Source organism: Anarhichas minor, unplaced genomic scaffold (assembly GCF_050575085.1).
Source record: "Anarhichas minor isolate MPS153535 unplaced genomic scaffold, ASM5057508v1 ptg000023l, whole genome shotgun sequence".
Taxonomy (NCBI): Eukaryota; Metazoa; Chordata; class Actinopteri; order Perciformes; family Anarhichadidae; genus Anarhichas; species Anarhichas minor.
Window position 1 is genome coordinate 290,001 of NW_027466469.1, and position 23,868 is coordinate 313,868.

The 23,868-nt window shown below is 39.2% G+C and overlaps 2 protein-coding genes across 3 annotated transcripts in view; both read left to right on the top strand.

Annotated features, from left to right (window-relative positions):
• Nucleotides 1-1,168, top strand: part of rab22a (RAB22A, member RAS oncogene family) — a 12,024-nt gene extending 10,856 nt beyond the window's left edge. For both annotated transcript variants that reach the window (XM_076097040.1, XM_076097041.1), the window contains exon 7: nt 1-1,168. This exon is cut by the window's left edge and continues 2,076 nt beyond it. The gene's annotated coding sequence lies outside the window, so the exon portion shown is untranslated.
• A 2,195-nt stretch (nt 1,169-3,363) lies between these two features.
• vapb (VAMP (vesicle-associated membrane protein)-associated protein B and C) lies at nt 3,364-22,630 on the top strand. Its single transcript, XM_076096811.1, has 6 exons — nt 3,364-3,617; nt 9,969-10,121; nt 15,368-15,471; nt 16,634-16,714; nt 18,319-18,498; nt 20,010-22,630. The coding sequence occupies exons 1-6, from the start codon at nt 3,560-3,562 to the stop codon at nt 20,163-20,165; spliced, it is 732 nt and encodes a 243-aa protein (XP_075952926.1). The 5' UTR covers nt 3,364-3,559; the 3' UTR covers nt 20,166-22,630.
• The last annotated feature ends 1,238 nt before the right edge of the window (nt 22,631-23,868 follow it).

Sequence of the window (23,868 nt, forward strand, 5' to 3'; positions counted from 1 at the left end):
TTCTTGAGCCCTTTTAGCCCCAACAGCTCTTTTCAGTTGCCAAATAGAGATGTGGGCTTAATTAGACTGCATTTCCAGGGTTATACATTTGGATTGTGTGCTCTTCTGTCAGCGAAAGCTACGTAATTTGCCTTTATTATTGATGAATTGTGTGTGAAGCAGTGTTGCCTATATCTTCAGGATTTTCTTATGGAGTGCAATAGTTGTTATTATGACAAAGGTAGAAATGTGATCTAAACCAAGAAAACAGTTACAGAGGGATAATGTTCACACAGGAGAGCACACACTCATGCAAAAATGTGATCTCATTCCAGCAGTCTCAAACCGATAATAATGACAGATATATTTACCTCATTTCACGCTGATTTGATGACAGTTTTGCTCAGACAGAGTTGATCAAATGAGCAGTGTGACGGGGCCGACAAAATTCCTTCGAAACCAGAGTGGCATTCTAGGTCAAAACTTAAACTAAAAGGGAATCACTCTGGTACTTTGAAAACTGCACTTGGACTGACTGTTTGTAATTGGTCTTCTGGTGTTATCTGCGTGAAATCACTTAATGAAAGATTCTTGTAGCGATGTCCGACTTCTTAACGCTCCTCTATGTTTTTGGGGGTTTTGACTGTTTGCTCAGTTCTTATTGCTACAAAGAAATGGTGCCAAATATTGTCAACGGCATTTTACTACACCACACATAATTAACCGTTTTTTTCCTTTATTTGTCAATGTAATATAATGATTTAAAGTGCTTAACACAATAATGCTTAACATGATTTGAAGTGTGATCATGACTGACGTTTTCCCCTTATTCTGAAACGGGAGGCATGGATAGAAATTGTGTGCCAGTTTTGCATTGAAAAATATCAATAGTCTTGGGCTGGCCCTGGGAATGTGATTAATCTATATTATGTATATTTTTCAGTGTAGATATATACCATCCAATTGCACATAAATCAATGACTATATTCTACTCTTAGCCAGTTATGTGACCACAATAGACTTGCACAGTTTGAAGTAATTCTGTCAGCATTGTAGTTACCATATATAGCTTTTTACTATGTTTCATATTGATTGTAACAAAATGCTTGAAAAAACTTGTTCGCCGTGTATTCACAAATGTGTAAAAAGGGAACTGTCAATTTGTTTACTAATAAAAGATTGACAAAAATATTTTTTCCCCTCCCGTTTTGTGTGAGAAAGTAGGTCCTACAAGTGCCTCGCTTCTTATGTTAAGCCTAAGAGAGATGTCAGTGATAAACTTGTTCCTTGGGGATACAGTGACAATGTTGTTAGTGATTGGTTGTGTTTTTCAGTTGGCAGGCAGCCGCCTGGCTATATATATATATAAATATGACACTTGAGATGTGCGTTTGACTGGCAGAGGGCTTTTCACTGCACTTTGAATAGTGCTGAGAGGGCAGAACGCTCATTTGACAACCTGCTAATCCCCCACTATCTTTATAAAGCATGTTTAAAAACAAATGAAAAATGGGGGGGAAATGTACATGGCAGTGTGAGAATAACATGAGTGCTAAAATAATTATGATAGCTTGACAGGTGAAAAATAAATTGATGTATGAAATTAATTAAAGGTACACATGGACACTGGTATAGTTCCAATTACATCATTTTGCCATCAAGCTGCTTTCCATTCAGGAAAACGTAGATGTTTCACAAGATCTAACGTTATGCTGCTTTAAAACAGGTGTAACTATAATAACGTTAATAATAACATTAATAATAGCTGCATAAGCAGTTAGATGCTCAGGTCTGCAGAGGCCCTTGCATTGTGCACACTGGTTCATTGATCCATGTAATTGGAATGGGGCCATCATTAATATTATTACTTACACCTATGTTTTTTTCTGCTGCAAGATTTCCAAAAATCTTCATAGTGAGAGGATTTATAAACCTAGAAGCTATGCTTTTTACTGTGAATGTGAATTTAATAACATTAAAATATTTAGATTAAATTTATTTTGGCTTCTTGGGTGCCAAAACGTTTTTTTTCCAAATTAATCTAAAATATGAATCAATATGGCATCTACGTTTTTTATATGCCAAGCTGGTTAAATGTAATAAATTTGATAGGAACTTATTTATGTTAGTCATCATATAACGATTAGCTAAGAGCCAAGTCTTTCTCCATGCCAGAGAGAGTGATTCCATTATGAGATTACATGTGGTATTGTCATAACAAGTTGTTTAAAAAGACTTGTTATGGGTTTATTGTTACAATGGAGAGCTGAAGAAAAAACTAAAGTGTGCAGAGAGGGAACAACTAATGAGTTAGTTTAAGATGTTCTGCCTAAATAGCGGAAGAGATTGCACCAAAAGCCTCTGCATAATCCTCAGGTGTTACGGGGATGTTATATTTTAACTCCAGTAGTAGTGCCAATGATGGAGTGTAACTAAGACATTTACTCAAGTATTGTATTTAAGTACAATTTTCAGGAACTTGCACTTTATTTCAGTATTTCTGCTACTTTATACTTTAGAAACCAATATTGTACGTTTTACTCCACTACATTTATTCTGAAGCTTAATTTACTTACTTTGCAGATTCCCGATATTAATACAAGATATACAGTATATATCAAATAATAAATTACTATGTGATATTATGAATTAAGCTAGCCGTAGTATGACATTATCCACATCTGTAACTTCATTTTGACACTGTGGTATTGCTACTTTAACTTAAATAAAATATCAAAGTACTTCTTCCACCACTGTAAAGTGCAATCCTTCTTAAACAAATGTTCCCCCAGTAAGATATTACTTTGGAGAGTCAAAAGTGTGCCAGTTTACGCCCTTCCTGGTTATTTCACAGTAAATCAATGAAAACACGAATCCAAAAATGTTACAAAAAGTTACAAAAATGCCACAATAAGGCAAAAGGCTATTTTTCATCTGTAGTGTAGTCCCTGCAGTTTAATAATATGTACAGTATATATACAGACACACACACACACACACACACACACACACACACACACACACACACACATACACACACAGGACATATAGCTAGCAGCAACAAAACAATACTTTAGTGCTGATATATGTATCAAGCATCCATTGTTTTAGTTGGTTACTGAACGATATAAGTGTTTAGTTGTCTGGTGTGAATTGGAATTATATTCCACTCTCAAATAAATCACTAAATCTTAACCTAAATTTAGATGCTGGACTTTGTGGGCTGAAATAAAAAAATAAATGTTTTATCCATGTCCTTAAACTCCTTGCACACTGGTTGAAGCGGTGGCCCCACCATCCCCGGGTGCACCCTGGCATAACCCATCATCACCCTCCTGTCACCCTCCCCGCTGGGTGGCTATGCAGAGGCAGTGACGTCACCGGGCTGTCTCGCGCTCCCTTCCTGCTGCATCACAACAGCCGTTAGTAGCTCGAGTAGTACTGGTGACCGGGGGGCAGGATATCCACAGCCAATTCATTGACAAAACTACCCTGTTGACGTTGCAGCACGCAACAACATCCTAACACGGGGGTAACGGACAGGAACTGGTTGCGATAACCCCGCTGCAGTTGTTGGGACATGGCCAGGCCGGAACAGGTTCTGCTCTTGGAGCCTCCGCACGAACTGAAATTCAGAGGTAAGAGGGGAGGGCCCGGCTGGGACGGGAGGGGGGAGCTGCCTCTGGGGCTAGGGGCTAGGGAGGGGGGCAGTGTTACGGTGACAAACCCGGGGGAATCTACCCTTCACATTTTGACAATATTACCCTCTTATGAAAAGAGTAAAAATGAAAGGACGGTAGGTCAACTGACAGCGAGTTAGCTTGTTAGCTCGCTGGATTAGCTTCCGACGGCTAACCAGGCTAGCCGGGCCCTGTCACACATTTCTGCTGCAGCAACTGCCATTAACGTGGTTTACAAGTGCAACACACAAACTACATGTCCACCGAGACGTGACAATCATAATAAGTATGTGACAACATCATTTGCCTGCTAAATGTATAACATTTCATTGCTCATAAGGTACAACATCCTTAGCAGGTGTAGCTAGCTAATGTACGCTCGCTCTCTGATTGGATGTCTCGCTCAGTTGGTCAGCCAGCTGTCATTTAATAACCTGACAGCTCACAGGACAACCTCTGCTACTTGATACGTGTTAACTACGGGTCATCAACATGCCCACCATTCTTATCGTTTGGGCTTTACAATTGCTAATAGACATTTAAGTGAAGCTCGGCATTTGGCTGAAATATGTCACGTCGCTTTAGGCCCAAATAATGTTACATAAACACATACTTGGTACTTACTGTATCTGTTTCGCAGCAACACATATTCTGTCACAGTTTTAAATATTACACATTGTACCGTTTTTATAGTTCAAATGACAGTTAGCATTGTCAAACCTTTCCTCTTATCAGCAGCGGTGTCTTACTCAAAACAACTTTAAAACGAGTACAAATTGTACAGAACTAATCTGCTAGGATTTTAACCAGATCCAAGAGGTACAATCACATCACACCTGTTTTAGCCTCTTTACGTTGGCTCTCTGTTTATTTTAGGGTTGATTTTGGCATTTTACTGATTACGCTCTTCATGACTTGGCTCCAGATTATATTTTAGACCTTTTAATCCCTAATGAACCTTTACATGATTTAAGTGCTCAGTGCTCTCTTTTGTGTGTCTTCTAAAAATTGCTCTTCATATATTGTATCATTCATTTGGGTATTTTATTTAATTGTGCTCTCCGTAAAGTACTTCTTACTGTTTTTGATAAGTGCTGTGTAAATAAAGTTTATTCTGTTATTATTATTATAGTGACGTTTAGAGATATCAGCTGTTGGTCTCCCAAATACAATGTGGACAGTGGTGTTTGTTGTAAGCACCCCAAAGATTACACTTAAAAGAACCAGCAGCACCACTATAAAGAATATGCTACTGTTTGCCCCAAAATCTACTGTGTTCAAGTGTGTAGTGATGAGCTTCGGTAACTCGCATCAAAAGTAATTTGGGAGATCATACTATGGCTAAGATGACGAGTTGGTTTTACTGTGTTTTAATGTGAACTGTAGCATAATGCTAATGTTCAAATGTGCAGCTAAGGTGGAACTAACTTGTGTTTTTTACTTTGATTACAACGTAATGGCACATTATAAATGTATTTAACACCTTATACTATATACAGTAATGAAGTGTCTGAGTTGTATTAGGCTCACAGCGAGCCTGTAAATTGCGTTAGCAATAATATACGAGGTGCCCTGATACATGAAATAATGGACAAAGCAGAGGCGAGTAATGCCAGTATACAGTTTCCTCCACCAAGTTTGTTATTTTCTCTTCTCTTCAACCACTGTAAGACACCTCAAAGTCTAATGTACGAAAGGCAATAATAAGAAAAGCTGTGTTCAAATAGTTATACTTCTTAAAGCTTGTTTGTAGTTGATTTTACCTGCGGATAGATCTGTTTAATTAGTGAGAGTTTAGGAATAACGAACACTGGTGTTGTTCTTCATTTTTCTTATTGTCTACAAATGCCATGGAAGGACCCAAAAGGTCTCTCAATACTTTTTAAACTTCCCTGCCCTGTCTGTGGCTTGCTGCCCCAAACGCATTATATCACACTGAAGACGTGAATCTTTTTTAAAAATACGGATTACAAATATTGAGCATGTTTGGAGCATTTTCAACTGCAGATTAACATGCACTCGGTATGCTTGTGAGTGTATTTACAGCACCATGACAATATGGGATTGCCTCAAAATAGTCAAATTCATTGTAATAAAGGAGCATGCCGAGCAGTGTAAGACTAATTTATGTATTTTAAATAGTTCTAAGGAGGATTAGGCTATATTAGGCACAGGCAATACTTGTTAATAGGATCTATTTGTTGTTGGTTTAGGTCTTTTCATTGGATTTGTTGACGATAAGAAAAAACAGAATATCGACGCTTTATCCTTTACGTGGTAACTTGGCATGAAGCAGAATCACTGTTTCTATAGTGTAATATACTTTGCACACTGATTTATGGTGGAACGATTGACTGTAAGTATGTTTGAGGTTTTCCATCATATGATTTAAGTGGACACATTCCAGCCAATCAGAAATGAGCAACATACGCGTATATATCAAGTGTCCAATCAAACTTGTTGATGCACTAGTGTTAACCAGACAGAAGGAACTATGTGCCTTCTCAGTATAATAGACAATACCACAAATCACATGTCAATAAGTTCTATGTAGGGAGGCATTGTGAAAAAGAGAGGTCTGTTGGTAGCAGCTTGTTAGGCTTAGGCTCAGACCATTTGTGGGCCAAATACTACTTAAGTGTTACTTGGTGTTACTTTCTATTAAATTCCATCTTTGTCAGGGGTACTATTAACAAATCTTAACAAAAAACTGTATCTGCTATTCATAAAATCTAACCTTGAAAGACAACAGCTTCACATATTAGCTCTTTATAGTAGTTTTTAACTGCCGTTTGTGGTTTTTTGTCAGTTGGACGCTATCCTGAGAAACTTTCAGGAAGTAGTATATCAGGTGTACAGTAGTCTGTGGCGTGAGTCCCTTTCATTAAAAGCCTTTAGAAGTCAAGCCAAGCTTGTGAGGGTCTGAGTTTCCTCTGTCTTGACTCAAAGGGGAAGGGAAGTGTCAGTTGCTCTGGATGTTTGCTGAGCTGAAACTTTATCTTGAATCTGGTGTATGTGCTAATTCTGTAATAGCTCCATGTTTTCATGCACAGTTAGTGTGCCTCTCTCAACCGCAAAACGTTTTGCTCACAATAATAGCTACTGTAGTGGCCTAATTTCTTATTATGTTAGAAAACTATACTTTATTAGAAAACCGGACCTGGTTGAGTTTTGGAGTTAATAGTAATATCAGCATCAAATTACTAGAGATCCAAATTTGGATAACCGGAAGTTGGTGAACAAATACATTTTCTGTCAACACTAATAAGAAGTCATGAGTTATTTTCACAAACAAATCACTATCAATGTCTCAAAACCCAAATCAACCAACATGGTAGACTTCTACTGATATACTCATAGCCCATATAGCCTCACTAACTCATCATATGTACGATATGAACCGATTTTTAATATGCAGAAGCAAAGTGACAAAAAACATTGGCAACAGAAAAATTGGTCGTCTTTCATAAACGTAAACTAATTCATGAATGGTATTTCTTTTATATGCTTTTTCAAGATACTGTTGAGTTCCAAACTCAACAGTTTCCGTAAGTCCGTCTGATGTAACCTGTGTGGTATTTGGCACCGTATCCGCTAAGTTTGGGAAGTCATACATTTATTTGTCATGGCCCTTCACTTGACTATGAATTAGCTTTGCTCTCACCGGAGGTACTGGAAAAACACGGGAGTGACTAACGGCTGCCGGTTAGCTATCTGGATACGTTTCACTGTGCAGTTTCTGGAGTGACCTGTCAATAATGAAGCTTTTGCCAGAAATAACAGGAATAAATGAAGAACGTGTAACTCTGAGGTTTTGTGAGGGAGCACTTGGGTAATACATAGAATGAGATTTGTTGGAATCTGCACGCCCGCCAATATCTGCTGATAATATCAAAGAAGACTCATTAGTCTCTTGGCTTTCTCCAGGGTCAATGCATTAGCCAGATTAGGTTTTAGTACTTTTTTTCTTTTTACGTAGTAAAAAATCATATCCAACAGATTTGACTTTTCTGTTAATGTCGTTACCACTAAAGTGAAAAGAAAAGCTCACACCACAGTGAAGACTGCTTGCTCTTGAGACGGGTATTGAGTGAGTGCAATAACTATACCTCTGAATTCATCTGGTGCCTCTGAACCTCTGCCCTCATTTTATACATCTATATTCTTTGTATACAACAGTTGAAATAGGTCTGGTGTTGTGCTCATTGATGGCTGTTTAAACAGCCCAACCAATCAGATCTTTATTAAGAATGGGGACACTATCTTTCTGTGCCAACGACAGAGAAAGGAAAAAAATGCCCCAAAAACAAAGTTACTGCTGATTATTTTGAGCAAAATAACAATCACTCCCAAACAGAAAAAAACACAATTCCAGACTGAATGATTATTAGTTTCATCTGAATCCACCTGTTTTGAAAATGAGCACCAAATACAAACATTATGGAACTGACAGTAACTCAAAAAACAAGTATGTGTTTCCTAATTCTCTTACGTTATCCTAGTTTATATGTATTATAGTTATGAACATCAGGGCTAAATGGGGGGTGGTTTCACACAGCTATGTGAAGCTGCTGGTTATTCCCATGCCTCCTCTACCTTTCCTCTCCTTCACGTCCTAATTTCTTTCAATTCCTTCAACCTCAGACCTAACGCAAACCTTTCCACCTTGACCACCATATCATTTCATAACCCATTGAAATTGTTAGACACTAACTGGATGTAGCTGCCTTCACTGCAGGGTTTTTAAGAGGTTAAGACCACAGGAAAACGTGTCAAACATAGACAGTATCATGTTTGGGAAAGATTTTAACAAAAATTAAATGATCTAATTTACTTGATAGTTCAGATAACAGTAGTTGGAAAAATGTCAAAGGAAGAACAGAAACAATGTATTGTAATGATCTTTAGTTCTTTAGTGCCCACTGAAACAAACTCTGACACTCTCGTGCTGCAGTCTGGAGGTAAACTCACTTCACCTTCGCTCACCTTTTACATTAGGCACACATTTGCATTTTGCTGTGTCTTTTGTTGTGAGGGTTTTCTGCATTATTGACAAATCTGTGCGGCTTAATGCATCCGGCCTTGTGAGAGCCTCGGAGATATGTGGCCTGCATCGGCAATGATAGCTGTAGTTAGTTGAAGCCAAACTGCATCAGCTATTCTGATAGATGGTAGTGCTAGTGCAGTGGCAGAGGTCTGTGAGTTATAGATCTGTACGCACAGTTTACTCTTTAAAGATTTGGGTAAATTGACACGAGAACTGTTTTTTGTTAATCAGAAGGACAGAATAGACATGTGGTCAACATCAATCTAGAGTGGAATGTAAAAGAAAAAGCAGATGGCTTGACATATTTACAATGATCCAGGTCACACCAGGTTGTGTTACTGAGATGCAATGTTTTGGGTTTTTATGTGAGAAACCGACTGGAATTATTTATCTTAAGGACAACTTCAAACGTAAAGAAGACCTGCATTAGTTGGATTGGCGGTAAAACCTTGTTTATCTAAAATATCAGGTCAGATAAAGAAAGTGTGCAGCAGAAGGTCAAATTGTGGGCAGTAAATTTAATTTGTTGTAATTACAATCACATCCGTTTAGGTTTTGATAGACCACAATTAAATGTTTTAACATGCATGTCGCTCGTCTATTTCCTTTTGATAAAGCTTAGATCAGTCCGTTTCTGCTGTGTAGAAGGTATTTTTAATAGAATTTGTGCTTAATATTTGGCAGACTTTTCTGAAATTTGGTTCTCTATTGTGACAAAGATCTTCAATAGTAATTGTACAACACAGTATATTACAATTTCCACACTTTTTTTTTGAATCAAATGAAGCCCCCACTCTACTTTCTTCCTTGTAATGTCAGCGTAAAGAAATATGTAAAATTTAAATATATATATCGCTATATATAGATATATCTGTCTGTCTGTCTACGCTTGGTTGTTTGTCAGGTTTAAAACAAACAAACAAAATTACTGTTGCTTTTCCTGCAGCAATGGATTATAGATTTGAATTTTCATGTTTTTTGCTCAGTTGACTACGAGACAACTTACACACGTTTGCTTGTTTGAGTTTGTATGCCAGTGGCAGTTTTATTCTTTGCATGCGTCATTTTCTCCGACCGTTTGGCATTCAAACAATTTAAGTGACGTCAAGTCAACAGCCTTTGATGAGTTAAGATTGAGATCATTTAAGATTTCAGTCTCTGGAGGAAATTGTATAATTGTAACGAAGAGAACTCAAAGATGTTTTCCTGAACAACCCAAAACCAGAGTTTTTAAGTGTTTACCATATCTTCTCTATTCACAGGTCCATTCTCAGACGTGGTCACCACAACTCTCAAGCTCTCCAACCCAACAGACAGGAATGTGTGTTTCAAGGTGAAGACGACGGCGCCGCGCCGGTATTGCGTGCGGCCCAACAGCGGAATCATCGATGCGGGAACCTCGATCAACGTCTCAGGTATTGATTGAGACAGTGAGACATTAAAGTTATTATTATTAATAACTTACAGGCTACTTTAACTTATAGCTGCTACTGTGCCTGAAACGATTAGTTAATTACAAGAAAAATTCACCTTCTTAAATATGAGGATTGTGCTGTTTTTTCTGAATAGACATTGTTTTTTTATAGACATTGTCTCTTTGTTAGGCAAAGTAAACAACTTGAATGTAGTATTTCTGGAATGTGTTGAGATTTTATAGATGAAGATAAACCTTTATTTATCCCGGAGGGAACTTCAGGTGTGATTGCAGCAACATCAATGAGGATGAACCACAGTAGAGGTAAGAGTAAGAGTTCGGAAAGAAACCAAGAGAATAAGAATGAAAATATAAATTCAAATAAAGATAAAGTAAAACACTGAACAGCTGTCCCTTGATTCTTAACATATGTACAGTCTGTTAATAAATAACAATATGTGCGGTCTATCAATCTCTGTCTACGAATAGATATAAATGTACATATCCGAATATGAATGAATGAATATATGAGTCCATGTGTAAGTGCGCTATAGTCCATGCAGGATTAGGCGAGGTCCAAAGTAATTAGTTGCTCCAGCCATCATATGTAAGACCATCTAAATATCACAAACTATGTTTCTATTGGTATCGTGACTTAAAAACCAGGCATCTGTGAGAAGTAAGCTAATCTATCATCTCTCTATTTGCTCTTTTTACATAACACCACTCCTCTCTTGTTACCCAGTATTCCCCCGTCCTCTTGCACAAGCCCCGCCTGGTAGGCCTCATTCCCTGTCGTGCACTCTGAGGGAGACGGGTACAGGCTAGTGTTTCCACACTGTGCCACCTCTGCCATTTACAGCCACCGACTCATTTTACAACTTGCCCTATCTGGTGTCAACAACTGCAAACTATGTTACCGGGGCCTACAGTCAGCAGCGGCTGACAAATCAGCACAATCCTCTCTGTTGGTTGTCTTCATTTTTCACCCATTTTAGGTTGAGAAAGGTCAGAGGTTTGAGTCCCAAAAGGAGATTGTTTTTCTGAGAATGTAGTCACTGAACGCTTGGTCTGTAACCTCCTTCTGTCCAGTCTGTCTTCAGGGGAAACTCAAAAGGTGGCGTACTTAACAGGATAACAAGATGGTGTGGTTTCTCCTCTTGCAGACATAGTGTTTGCTTTTTACACTGAACACGCATTAAGTTACTTTGATGTGAAACCCAGGTTTAGTACAAGCCCTGCAACCCTTTCTCTGCTGTAAGCTTTGTTGCAGCTTATAAGGGGGAAACAACACGGTTTCCATTACATTTCAGTTCAACATGCAAAACGGCACATTTATGCCATCTAGAATGGAGAGCTCTGTAAATAAAATGCCACGTGTACCAACATCATGTTAAAAATGTAGACTAATAAACACATATTACATATGGCCTTTTGTGGCAGAATCCAAATAGTAAAGATCGGGCTGTACAGAAGGGTTCAAAGCTTCATTCATAACATTCACATTCTAAATAAATATCTGAATGCTGAGCAGCTAATTGTTTTGCATTTCTGTTTATTTTGTTTAAACCCAATATTTCTACACAGTAGCAGATACAGATTAAGATTAATTAATATTATACTATTTGTAGAATTAGATACCAGTGGTGTCTGCATAGGATTGTTTCCAACTCATGTGATCCAAACATGTTCGATAACTCTAAAGCGTTGTGTAGTCCAAAAGTCAAACATTTAGTAACAAATAACAAAAAATCAAGTTTTTCCGTTTGTAGGGTGATGACGTCATAAAATATGATGACAGACGTTCAAAGCTTTATTGGAAAACCTCAATAGAAGCTTTGAATGTAAAAGACGTTGGGTCCAGCCTCAGTAAAGATACTATTCTGTCTAAAAGATGAAAATTCAGATTTAGAGATGTAATGTCATACCTGCCACCTTGTGTGCTGCCTAGACTCTATTTAACTGGAGTGCAGTCATATTTGACTATGCAACTGTGTTATGCAGAAGGAAATGCATTCAAATATTGTTGTATTTCATTTTCTTTCCGTCTAAGAAGATTGCATTGGATGTGTAACTTTCTGGCCTGTAATATTGAACAAAAGCTACATTCCAGTTGACTTGCATCGAGGCGAAAGGGAACAGTCTGCCACAGGATACCTACAAACCCCGAGATGTGTCATTCGCTGGCTCAGCTGAGGATACACGCAGGGCTTTTTGAAGCTCAACCCAGCTGTAACTGTATATGTTCAACGTAGCCATGACCACAGGAATGTTGCTGAGGTCGATCGGTGTTATGTAGCAGCATCCAGTGGAAAAATATGTGGCGTGAATGTTTCAAAAATCCTTGTGTCCACAAATATTGAGCTTCTTCTGGGAATATGTCAGAAGTTTGTCTGACATGCTCGAACTTGTTATCATTTCAAGGGAGGTAGAAAAAAAGAACACTGTAATAAAAAAAAAAATTTTCTTTCCATTTATCTGAATTAGCATAATTTGAATGCCCTGATGCTCATTTCTAGTGTAAGGGCAAGAAAGGCATTCCCGTCTTCATTGACATCCATTTCTGCTAATACGCTACAAACAAGGTCTGTTCCAATATTTGTTATTTGCTATTTTAACCAACAACTTGATTTCTATAACTTTACCTCCGAGTGGTCGCTAATGTCTGCAGAAGAGCCGTGGATGGAATGCTATTGACTCCTGAGTTATTTCCCACCCTGGGAACGGTTCCCTTCTCTCTCTCTTCCTCATTCCCACGCTATGTTGTCTCGGTGGGTTTGCTGATCTTTGACCAGGTTTTTGGTGTTGAGTAATATTGAACAAAGTACGAGAAGAGGAGCTCCCTTTGTTCACCAGTAAGGCTTGTCTGACAAGGATGGAAAGGTTGCTGTTCTAGATGTGAGGTGTAACAATGAGGTGCATGGGATCATGTGTCGTATCTCGTTTTGAGTCACATTGTGTCGTAACGTGAGCTTGTGTCTAGTTTTGATGAGTTCATTGTTTTGGTCATTACATTTTTGTTTGGCAAGATTGTATGAAATGTCTTATACGAGGACTTTGAGCCAACTGTTCGAATACGTCGCCGCTTGTTTTTGAGTTTTTAAAGGAGTGTTTACAGCCCATTGGTTGCTTGTTATATTGTCAAATACAGTTTTTGTTTTCGACTATGCTGCCGAAAATTCACATTGAATAAGTCGGGGCAATGCTGTCTAGTCTCAAGTGTTATACTTGTATTGAAATTGAGTGACCTAAAACTTTGAAAAAGGCACATTCTCATGTTAATGTTCCTGTATCGAGGACATATCATTATGCCATGCTTCTGCAATGAATGTTGTCAAACCCAAAGCTGTAGAGAAGAGCTGAAACAAGTTTATTAACCAGTTACTCACAGAAAATGTGTGGTTCTAGCTTCCTAAATGTGATGCTTTGTTGCTTTTGTTTGTTTTTAAATCATTGCAAATGGAATGTCATTGTTTTTTTTTAATGTTGGTCGGACAAGACTAGACATTCATTTGAATCATTTTCGGACATTTCATCAACGAAGCAATTCATTGATTTATCAAGAAAACAGCTGATTTCTATTTTAATTATTTGATAATAGAAATAAAGGTTAGTTTTGTCCCGACAATAACCCTGTATTAATTCTACTCCATAGACCTCTGTAAGCAGTTAGTGGTGACTCTGTTGTGAACATCTTGTCTCATGGGACACAATTAATTTGTGAAAGGAAGGTTTTCTTACCTCCCTCCCTCACCCCTCTAATGGTTCCATTCATCATCAACAAGCCGGCAGGCGATTACATCCTGCTTGACCGTGTTGAACACAATTAGCCTCTGTGAGTTTCATACATTACGGCCCAGTGTAAAGCAGGAATACTAAATCATGCCATTAGCAGAAGTAGCTTTTTGTAAACGTGTGTTCACAGTCTGTCGATCAAAGATGATTTAAATAACTTTCTCCTTTCCTGTGGCGTTGCTTTTTCCATCCAGGCTTTTTGGCTTCGGGACCCTTTTCATGTTTTTCTCTGTTGCTCAAAGAACTTGCATGCCTTCCTGCCTCCATTCTCTAGTATTGTCCCCTTGGACTCGAGGTAGATGGGCGTGCAAATTGGGTCTGACTGAAACAGGACGTTCTCAATCTGTTCATGCCGTCTGTTTCTGGTTTGCGATATTGAACTGCCCTGATTGCTGTAATGGTGCACTGCATCTCTGAGGTCTCCCACTCTAGGGAGAATTGGCATGTGCCATATATGAAAACCATCCTGATAGCTACACCGGCTTTGAAATTAGGAGGTCATTTGGCCAGAGCAAGCCGAAGAATCACGCAGGCATTGTAGACACAGTTGGTACTGATGTCAAAATATGCCTTTCAATTACAGCCTCATTTAAAAGGTGAAAGGAGTAAATCCCATCAATAGCCATTTCTTCCCCCTCTGCACTTCCACCCTTAACTTTAAGACGGACATAAGAAAGTGATCATTGTAAATCATCATTACAGCTTTAAAATACCTTCTCAGTCATTGGAATGACATCAAATAGCACGGCACTGACTGGGAGGACTGATGTGGTGACGGGTTAAAGTCCGATTCCAACACCTGCTTTGTGTTAGAGCGATATGTAATGTTAAGAAAGAAAAAGACAGGGTTGGAAGCTGTTACAAAAAGTACCCCTATGGGGCATTTGTAGATCTGTCAGTGTTTTGCCGTCATGGTAACACAAACTTAGAAATAAATCATCTCCACCAAAGCCCGGAGCCGTGAAGACTTTACTGTTTGACAAACGCAGGGTTTGTGATACTCACTCCTAATTCCTCTTTAATCCGAGGGGTGGACACAGAGTTGAGGAAGGGAGAGAGATGGAAAAGCTTAATTGCTGGAGTTTGTCTGTTTTTAGGGCAGCGGATTTTACCCACAAATCATTTTATTTTCCTGCCTGTCTGCCACAGTTTGAATAATACTAACAAGACACTTTGTTTGACCCGTTCTCCCGAAGATGGGAAGTGAGGAATCAGAACTAAAACTGAGGGACTGTAATGATCATGTGGGGGACTTCCTGTTCACACTGCAACTGCTGTTACTTATCGGCCCCAATTCTCTCCCCATGTTTCCTGTTTATCTTAATTATCAGTTGTTTTCTGAAGGGAAAGAAATAATCTGAAAACATGTTGCTCTGTAAAGTCTGTTACGATCAGTCGTGACTTCATAACAGCAGTACCACACGTGACCTCGACCGTCATTTTGTGTTTCAGTTATGTTGCAGCCTTTTGACTACGACCCCAACGAGAAGAGCAAACACAAGTTCATGGTCCAGTCTGTGGTTGCACCTCCTGACATGACCGACATGGAGGGAGTGGTGAGTGTATCATCTTCCTAAAAATCTCTTTTCTCCATCGATATGTTTTAGCCATGTTTGCCCGTGCTTTAAAACAAACATGCTTTGCACACACATGTAACACGGTCACTCATACAGAAGACACTGTGATCCACAACAACAAAAAGAGGCAGTCGATGTGCACGTCCCAGCCTGGATCAGAGACACACAGTGAACACCATTGAATCGTAACTCTGTGTGTGTAGTCTCAAAGTCATCTCTGCGATCGCTGGCCAACAAGTACAGTAAATATTTATATGCCAGTAAGTGTTTTAAGAATACCTGACAAAACTGTATACTTTCGTGGATGCCGACCCTTGGGACTGTAAACCTCATGAGGTCTGCTGACACCTAATGAGCCGTCTTATATCTGTGCCAATCGACATATTCTGAAAGATTCAAACTATGTCCTGTAAAGGCTTTACCCACTGTTGATGATGTATTGAAAACAAGTATAATTAAACATATAATATTTTACGTAGTCTGTATATCTTATGCATATTCATTTTATGTTCTCTGTAATATTGTAACATTTTAATATTATAAATATAAATAATAGTCTCTAGGTGGAGGCTTCAAATAAGCCCAGTTGGCTTTTTGCCTCTTCCTTTACTGTGATATCATTTATCTCTGTTATGTTTGAATTTTGCAAAAATAAATAAACTAAACTATACTAAACATGTAACCATTCTGGAAGTAATTCGATGAGTGATTGTAGAGATGAAGCAGTGATTCTAGTTCAGTCTGTTGACTTTCTAAACCTCACATCTAAAAAGTGTTTGTCAAACTCAATTTACAATACTAATACTAATGTTCTTCTGAAATTATGAAAATAAATGGTGGACATGAGGAGGTCATTTAGGAATGAATTCATCTCAGAGAGTGATAAAGGCATGTTATCTTTTTGTATTTACTGGAGCCAAACCTAAATCAATGCTGAATCCTAAATCCAGACATTATGTTGGAATATGTTTACTATGTCGGCCAGACATGAATAAAGGAGACAGCTGAAGGGCTATCTGAGCTTTCTGTCCTCCTGTGAAGAGTCATTATCAGCCGCCTGTAGCAAATGGGTCCTTTTGCCTTGATAAATAATAAATCATTTGTTGATCCTTTCTTCTTTATTTTTGGTCCACTATTGCAGTGGAAGGAGGCGAAGCCAGACGAGCTGATGGACTCCAAGCTAAGGTGTGTTTTTGACATGCCGGTGGAGAACGAGAAAACGGTAAGCACATGCGGTTACGACACTTTCTCCTCGTCACTACAGATCGGATATCAAAGACACTACATGAAATTATGTGTCACATGGTTTCCAGCGATTATTTCTGTAAAAACATAACATTTCTGATTATTGGTATGTCAGTAATAATGTATCATGCTGCTGGTTTTTACAAAACACAACACATTTAGGCCTTTTTATTGCCTCCTTTCCCCACAGTACAACATCTGTTTACTTGTTAGTTTTTGTCCCAAGGAAGGTCTGCATTATTTATGGAGCGATGATGTTAATCGCCGTTTTCCAGCTCCCGACCTCTCTGCTGCTCTGCTGTATCTCCCTTCTCTATCTCTATCCTGTCCCATCTCAGTCTTCATCTCTCCTCATTTTTTTGTACTCTTACGCCCAGGCCACACACTGCCTGTGTGAGCAGAGTGTGTGCGTCGCAGAACCTGTTGCTTTTTATTTTGGCACCCATTTTAACAGATTTGAGCAGCCACACAGTCTGTGGGCCTATTTGTTTCCATGTGTTGTGTGCGGTTCACAGCAAAAATAAGACGGTGAAAATAAGTCTTTTGACAGTATATTGACTTCATACCAGCAACATTACTACGGTTTCGATGTCTATATCTGTAGAATATGCCAAAGACATGGACAAAAGTCATAATTCATTTTCAACTGAACATTTCCTGTTTCTCTTTTTAAAAATAAAAGCCCTCTAGTGTCTTTCTGTAGACAGAATCCCTTCAGTTAACACAAGGCTTTTATTCTGAAATATTTTCCGGAGTGATGTGGAAAATGCAGTTTTATTTGTGGATTGTTATCGTTATTTAGAGATGTGCACACCGTTTTTAACCTTTTTCTGTCTAAAATAAATATAGAAGACATTGACAATATATACAATGAAAGGACAAATTTGGGACGTTATGAAATACAAACTACGTAGAAAGAAAAGGCTGACAGACGCTGTCTGTCTGGACAACACGTGTGAGAGACGCAGCAGTTCAACAAGGCTTTGTCATTGTCACTTTTTTCTATCTTTTTAAATTTAAAGCATTAATCTTCATCCCTCTCTCCATCTGTCTTAGACCCCCCCCCCCCCCCACACACACACACACACACACTCAGGCACCATCAGCTCATCAGAGGGTCATTTTGTTGCAGTTTATTATTGTAGTGATTCCTCTCAGACCCCACACAGCTGTAGAGACTTTATCTCATCACGATATGAACAAAGTCTACTGATTGCATGAACACGAGGAGGGAAAAGGACCCGCGGTGGTTGTTTTCAATTAATTTTGAGCTGTGCGATACATACACATGGCTCCCAGTCAGCACCACAGAGTCCGTTAGACGGAGATACTGCTGATAGGAACCAGCTTGATCCACTTCTGAAAGGCACCCCTGGGTGAACTCTCCCACAAACATGGAGATAGGCAGCTTGAGATGAGGCTTTGTTCCTACATATATGAAGTCTCAGGATATAAACATAAGCGTTGCAGTGTGTGCCGTGTGTCAGCCAAGTCATCGGTCAGAATCGCCATGGAAACACTGTAGCGGCAAACACACATGTTATTGCGTAATAACTTGTCGCCCTGTTAACCTACTTGCAGCATGACACGGAGTCCAACAAGATGATGTCGTCCAGCTTGCTGAAGTCGGACTCCTCCTCGCTGCCTCTGAAGTCAATGAGCTCCACCCTGGATGACGGGGAGGTGAAGAAGATCATGGAGGAGTGTAAGAGGCTGCAGATGGAGGCTCAGAGGCTACGGGAAGAAAACAAACAGATCCGGGTGAGTGAGATGACGTGAGGTCCAATGGCAGTGAAGACACAGGTATCGCTGTAGTCACACTCTCACGGCTACACGGTTATTGGTTTCAGAGGTAGTAAAACACTACTTGTTTCCCTAAAGTGTAATCAGCGTAATATTATACTTATAAAATCATCTCTTTATTTTTAGCCCTGCGTGTGGCTTCAGATGTTGCTGTATAGATTTACTTTAAGGTAGTGTATTGAAATGAGTAACACTGAAAACAACCATTGAATGTATTTCTTGGGCATATTTGCATACAGTGGAAATTACTGGATATAAGTTACTGTATGAATCAACATATCAAACTGTGAGCCACTCAGTGTGAACAACAACAACTGCAACTAACAATGATCTTCATTATCATTACGTCTGCTGATTATTTTCTTATTATTTGGTCTATGAAATACGAGAAACTCGTGAAAATGACTTACTGTCGTGTTGCAAAGAAGACATATTTAAATGTTCACACTTCAGAGGTTAAAACCAGTTAATTTTTAATTAATTATCAAGATTGTAGCTGATTAACTTCCTGTCGAAACTAATCAATCAGTCGACTATTCGTTTCACCTCGAACTAATCTGTCGGTTCAGTCTTGTTACACAAGGAATAATTCTTTCAACCAATCTCTCTTCAGGCTTGAATTAAATGCAGAGAGCTGAATGAGCAATCACCCAAAATTAGCAGCTGACATCACTGAACATGCAGAGTCACATTTGGTTATTTTTCTCTGTACTGATTGATGTTCACAATCAAGATAAGACAATTAAGTGGAAATGTGATTCACACAGAGTGCTGGTTCCAAATGGCATTGCGGTGTCCCTCCGCGCTTTGCTGTGTTTCTCTGAATAGAGACGGCGATCCAAGAGTGAGGTTTGCATTAAGTGCAAGTGCTCGGATCCATAATCGGTGGCAGACTTCAGCGTTCATCGCTCGTAAGGCAATTTAGCCAATCAATGAGTTCGCCATCAATCACAACGACCAGTGAAGTGAGGCTAAATTGGGTTTTGTTCGGGTTAGGTTGGAAACGAGTCCCATGCACACACACCACAAACTGCTTAGAGAAAGTCAAACACCACCGCCACCTCCTCCACTTTAGGTTCTTGCCAGAGGCAGAACGACTGTTGGCTGCTCCTGCGGCTGAGATTAAACTAACAGAGAGCCCCCATCCCCCCACCCGCTGCTGGGAAATGAAGTGTGTTAAAAGCCTGGCGCCTTCTGCGCTCCTCTGAGGTTTGGGTCAGATGAAGATTTAAGCAGATCCTATTTCTTTGAGCTTGTAAATAAACAGTCATCTCATTGACTGATTAACAAGCTGATCGTCTCTTCTTCATGTCATCTTTTTCTCTTCGTCCTTCCCTTTCTTTATTTCACTCACCCACCACCCTTCTTTTTTTTTTTCTTCTCAAACGCTTGCTTTCTTTCATCATTTGTCAATTATTTCTTTCAACCCGCTTTTCTAACACCTCTTTCTTCTTTCTCCCCCGCTTCAGGAGGACGATGGTCTGCGGATGAGGAAGAGCAACGTGATGTCATCTCAACACACCTCGATTGGCATGAAGAAAGAAGAGGGGTTGAGCGCCCGCACGATGGCCCTCATCGTGCTCTTCTTTGTGGTGGGCATCATTGTGGGCAAGTTGGTCTTGTAGATGGCAGCGCAGTTCGGTGGAGCCGCAGCATGCTTTCAGGGGGAGGAAAACAAGCACGGGATCTGGGATTTTGGATCGGAAATGGCATATCCGCTGGGTAGGGGGGGTGGTACTAGTTTTGATTCAGTCTCATTTATGTAAAAAATACAGAAGAAAAACCGATTCATCATTACAGGTCTTGCCTCTACTTAATCATCACATAATCATTCTGGCCTTTTTTCCCCAAAGTTTCATGTACACAGATTACTGGTTCGGGGAATAGGGGGGGCGAAAACACAATTTAAAGCTAGTGATCCAGACCTATTATGTAACACCGGCGAGGTAGTGTTGGTGCGACTGAGTCAGTTTGCAGTTGTGTGAATGTCATTTTAGTGTTCTTTCTTTTTCCAAATGACGGAGGCCAGAGCCTATCTATATGTATACGTAACCCCCCCAGACACACACACACACACACACACACACACACACACACACACACACACACACACACTATACAGTATAACCAGGTGTTCCTTCCAGCTAAACCCCCTTTAAGGAAGGAATTTACCAGAGCGATGATCCACACAGTCGGGGTTACACACACAGGGCTACCAAACTGACTCCTGCAATCAGAGGCTTTGTAAAACCGGATTGTCTTTGATTGTAGAACAACCTTGATCAGTGTATGAAACACTACCCCATAGGTATTTTCTTTCCTTGTGTCGTTTGTATTTTCACTCTACCTTATTCCCGTCACCTGTCACTCAGCTGCTCACCGCATCCCCAGTTGTCAGGGGACTGTTTGATTGCATGCGTTCACACACAGATTGTTTGAATCTAATTTAATTGCTTTTATAAATGGTAATAATGTCATTTTGGCTGTAGGTTTGCACAACTACATTTTCAGTTTTCTTTCTCTTTTGTTGCATTTTTATGATTTTAAGTAATTTCTTTCTGTTCTAGGGTTGAAGCATTTAAGAATACAAGAGATGAGCTCCAGATTTGTAGGATTAGATCATTTCTGTAAATGTTATCCAGATGAAAGGCTTGCCTTGTGAACTATTTGGGCAAGTTATTCTCAGGCCAAGATGGAGGTGTGTGTGTATATATATATATATATATATATATATATATATATATATATACACAGTACATTATTATATATATATATAAATATATAAGTAAACGTGCACACACACAGAAAGCATGCATACACGTATTGAGAAAATGGACAGGAGATGCATGTAGAGGCAACTGCTTATGTTTCCCTCACAACATTAACAGCAACACTAAGGTCCTCTTACAGTGTCCTCACAAAGGGACCTTGGGTCTTTTCCACCTCTTTTTGTTTTCTTATATTTTCCTACTGAGCCATACATTTGTTGACTGAGTGTTTCAAGCTGCCTGCTCAGGCTTGGTTTTTGTTCACTCTACTGCAGGCCCGTGTCCAGTTTTTGGTGTTTGTTCAGCATTTATCCGTTGCTTATTAATGTTAAATCCTCACTGCATTTGAAGTTGTGTTCATTTTGAATGCACCAAGATTAAGCGTGTCACTCCTTTGATCTTTCTGCAGCATACATTTTTTTTCCTCAAGCAAGAGAGAGGGGGGGGGAAGCATACAGACTAGTTTATATCCTTGAGGGGACCACATGATGACATTGTACTGTTCCACAGCCAATGTTTTTTTTTTTTTTTTTGGTCTAAAATAAACAAAAACATAATCTCAAATTGTTTCATATCCAAATTTGCATGAGGGGTAAAATAGCAGTAGAGAGCATCATTCTGCTTTGCGATATTTGAAGGTAAAAAGAGAGTAGCTAATCATGTTTTTATCCCACTATATCCACATAAGATGCAGGAGTGTGTTATCCATTGTTAAACTGAAAGAAAAGTTAAATTCCACCATTATTTCATGTTAAGTGAAGGGGAGGATGATGGTTATGACTGGCGGGTGAGAGCTTAAAATATACATGAGCTTGTGTTTCTACTGTATCTCTGTAAAGTTGTTGGGTTGAGGATGACTTGCTGCTTGGAGGGAGGGCAGAGCTGAGCTACAGTCCCATCTTGGGTTATCAGACCCGGGCCATTTAGTACTTGCAGAAAATTGTTCTTGTTCAATGAATCCTGGTTGGAGTGTCAGAGCATTTTTACATGAAAGAATATTGCAACGTATCAGAATATACTGATTAATAATTTACCACAGTCCTAATGTGGTACTCCAAGCAGGATTAAACGAACAATAACAATTACATTGGAATACTAATTGATCCAGGCCCGGTTGTAAAACACACTACACTGACTATCACCGTGATCAATGTAAGCAGTCGGCAAACTGTTTTGTATGTATATAAATAAATAAATAAATAAGTCTATCTGAGAAGAAGAATATTCCTAGTTCAAGTAGTCTCTCTGGTGTATAAAAACAACCCAACCTGGTTGGACTATGTAGCATCTTAATAAATTAAATGAATAAAGCCCCTACCAAACTGTGTGAAGTCATTTTATACAGGTGCATTTACATATATACACTGTATACATCACAAAATGTGTTAAGAATTGTGGGAGAAACAAAGAAATCCTCATATTGATAAGAATTGTGCTGCCCTGCTTATAGTTCAGGTTGATTTATGCACTTAAATGTGTGAGGAATGTGTAGTTAGGTCTATGATTGTGTGATCTGGAGGTGTGTTACTCATTTTACAAATTTTACATAGTGGCCAAATTAATGAATTACAATTTCAAGGTCCGTCACCAGATGCCATGTGGACCAAACGTATCTTTTCCCCATGAACTTACATTGGGAAAGACACGTCTGTAACTTAGTAACTTGTAAATGATTTATTTTAGGTAAATTAACTTCCCACTATGAACACGTTATTTTAATTATTAGGTCCTAAAAGTTGTAAAATACACAAACAGCTGAATCCAATTAATTTCCTGCTACTGTTGATGTGAATGAGTCAAGAACGAGGTTAAAGAAAGCATTTGTGCGCATGCTCTGTGGGTCCCATAGTACTGAAGATCTGGGTAGTTTCATATGAATTTAATAAGTGGAATGTTTTTTGCTTCATGCGCCACTCAGCAACTTTCACAGGAATAAACGATTCTGAATGGTTAGCGTGTGTAATGCTAGTAGCAGCTAATGTAGCCGCTAACCTCAAGCAGACGTTACAGATGTTTGGTTAGCTCACTTCTTTCCAACTGCACACAATCAATTTTTTTCATTTTCAAACTTTCAAACATCTACAGTCCCAACTGACACTGTCTTGACTGACATTACTTAACCCAGACTTCACGCAGCTCGCTCTGAAGTTCAAACTCCATCACATATGAAGTAGTACTCAGCGAAAGAGGTTATATAAACTGAAGCGACCTTTTGAGACTTTAGCACTCATCACTGAGATGAAAAAGTGATTTATTGAGCGAGGTTTTGGTGCGTGCAGCTAAAGGCTGGATCACATCTTGGCAGTGGGAGATGTCTGAGGATCTGAGCCACCCAAGCATACAAACGCGTGTTAAACAACTTGTTAAAGCCCTTTCCAACAAAGCCACAGTTGTGCCTCACATGTATTAGTGTGACATTCCAGTCACAGAGTCAGTTTCTTTAACAGAATACTCCGCAATACGGTCTTCTAAACAACACTTAACGCTGTTCTGAAGGTATTTCCAGAATCATCAAAGATTCTTCCAACCATTTGGCTTGTTAGTTGCTACCACTTTGCTT

What these genes read in the sequence shown, in the direction of transcription:
- vapb (XM_076096811.1), top strand. Translation starts at nt 3,560, where the DNA reads ATGGCCAGGCCGGAACAGGTTCTGCTCTTGGAGCCTCCGCACGAACTG. An exon ending in TGACCGACATGGAGGGAGTG is followed by an intron (nt 15,472 to 16,633) that starts GTGAGTGTATCA and finishes CCACTATTGCAG; the next exon opens with TGGAAGGAGGCGAAGCCAGA. An exon ending in AAGAAAACAAACAGATCCGG is followed by an intron (nt 18,499 to 20,009) that starts GTGAGTGAGATG and finishes CCCCCGCTTCAG; the next exon opens with GAGGACGATGGTCTGCGGAT.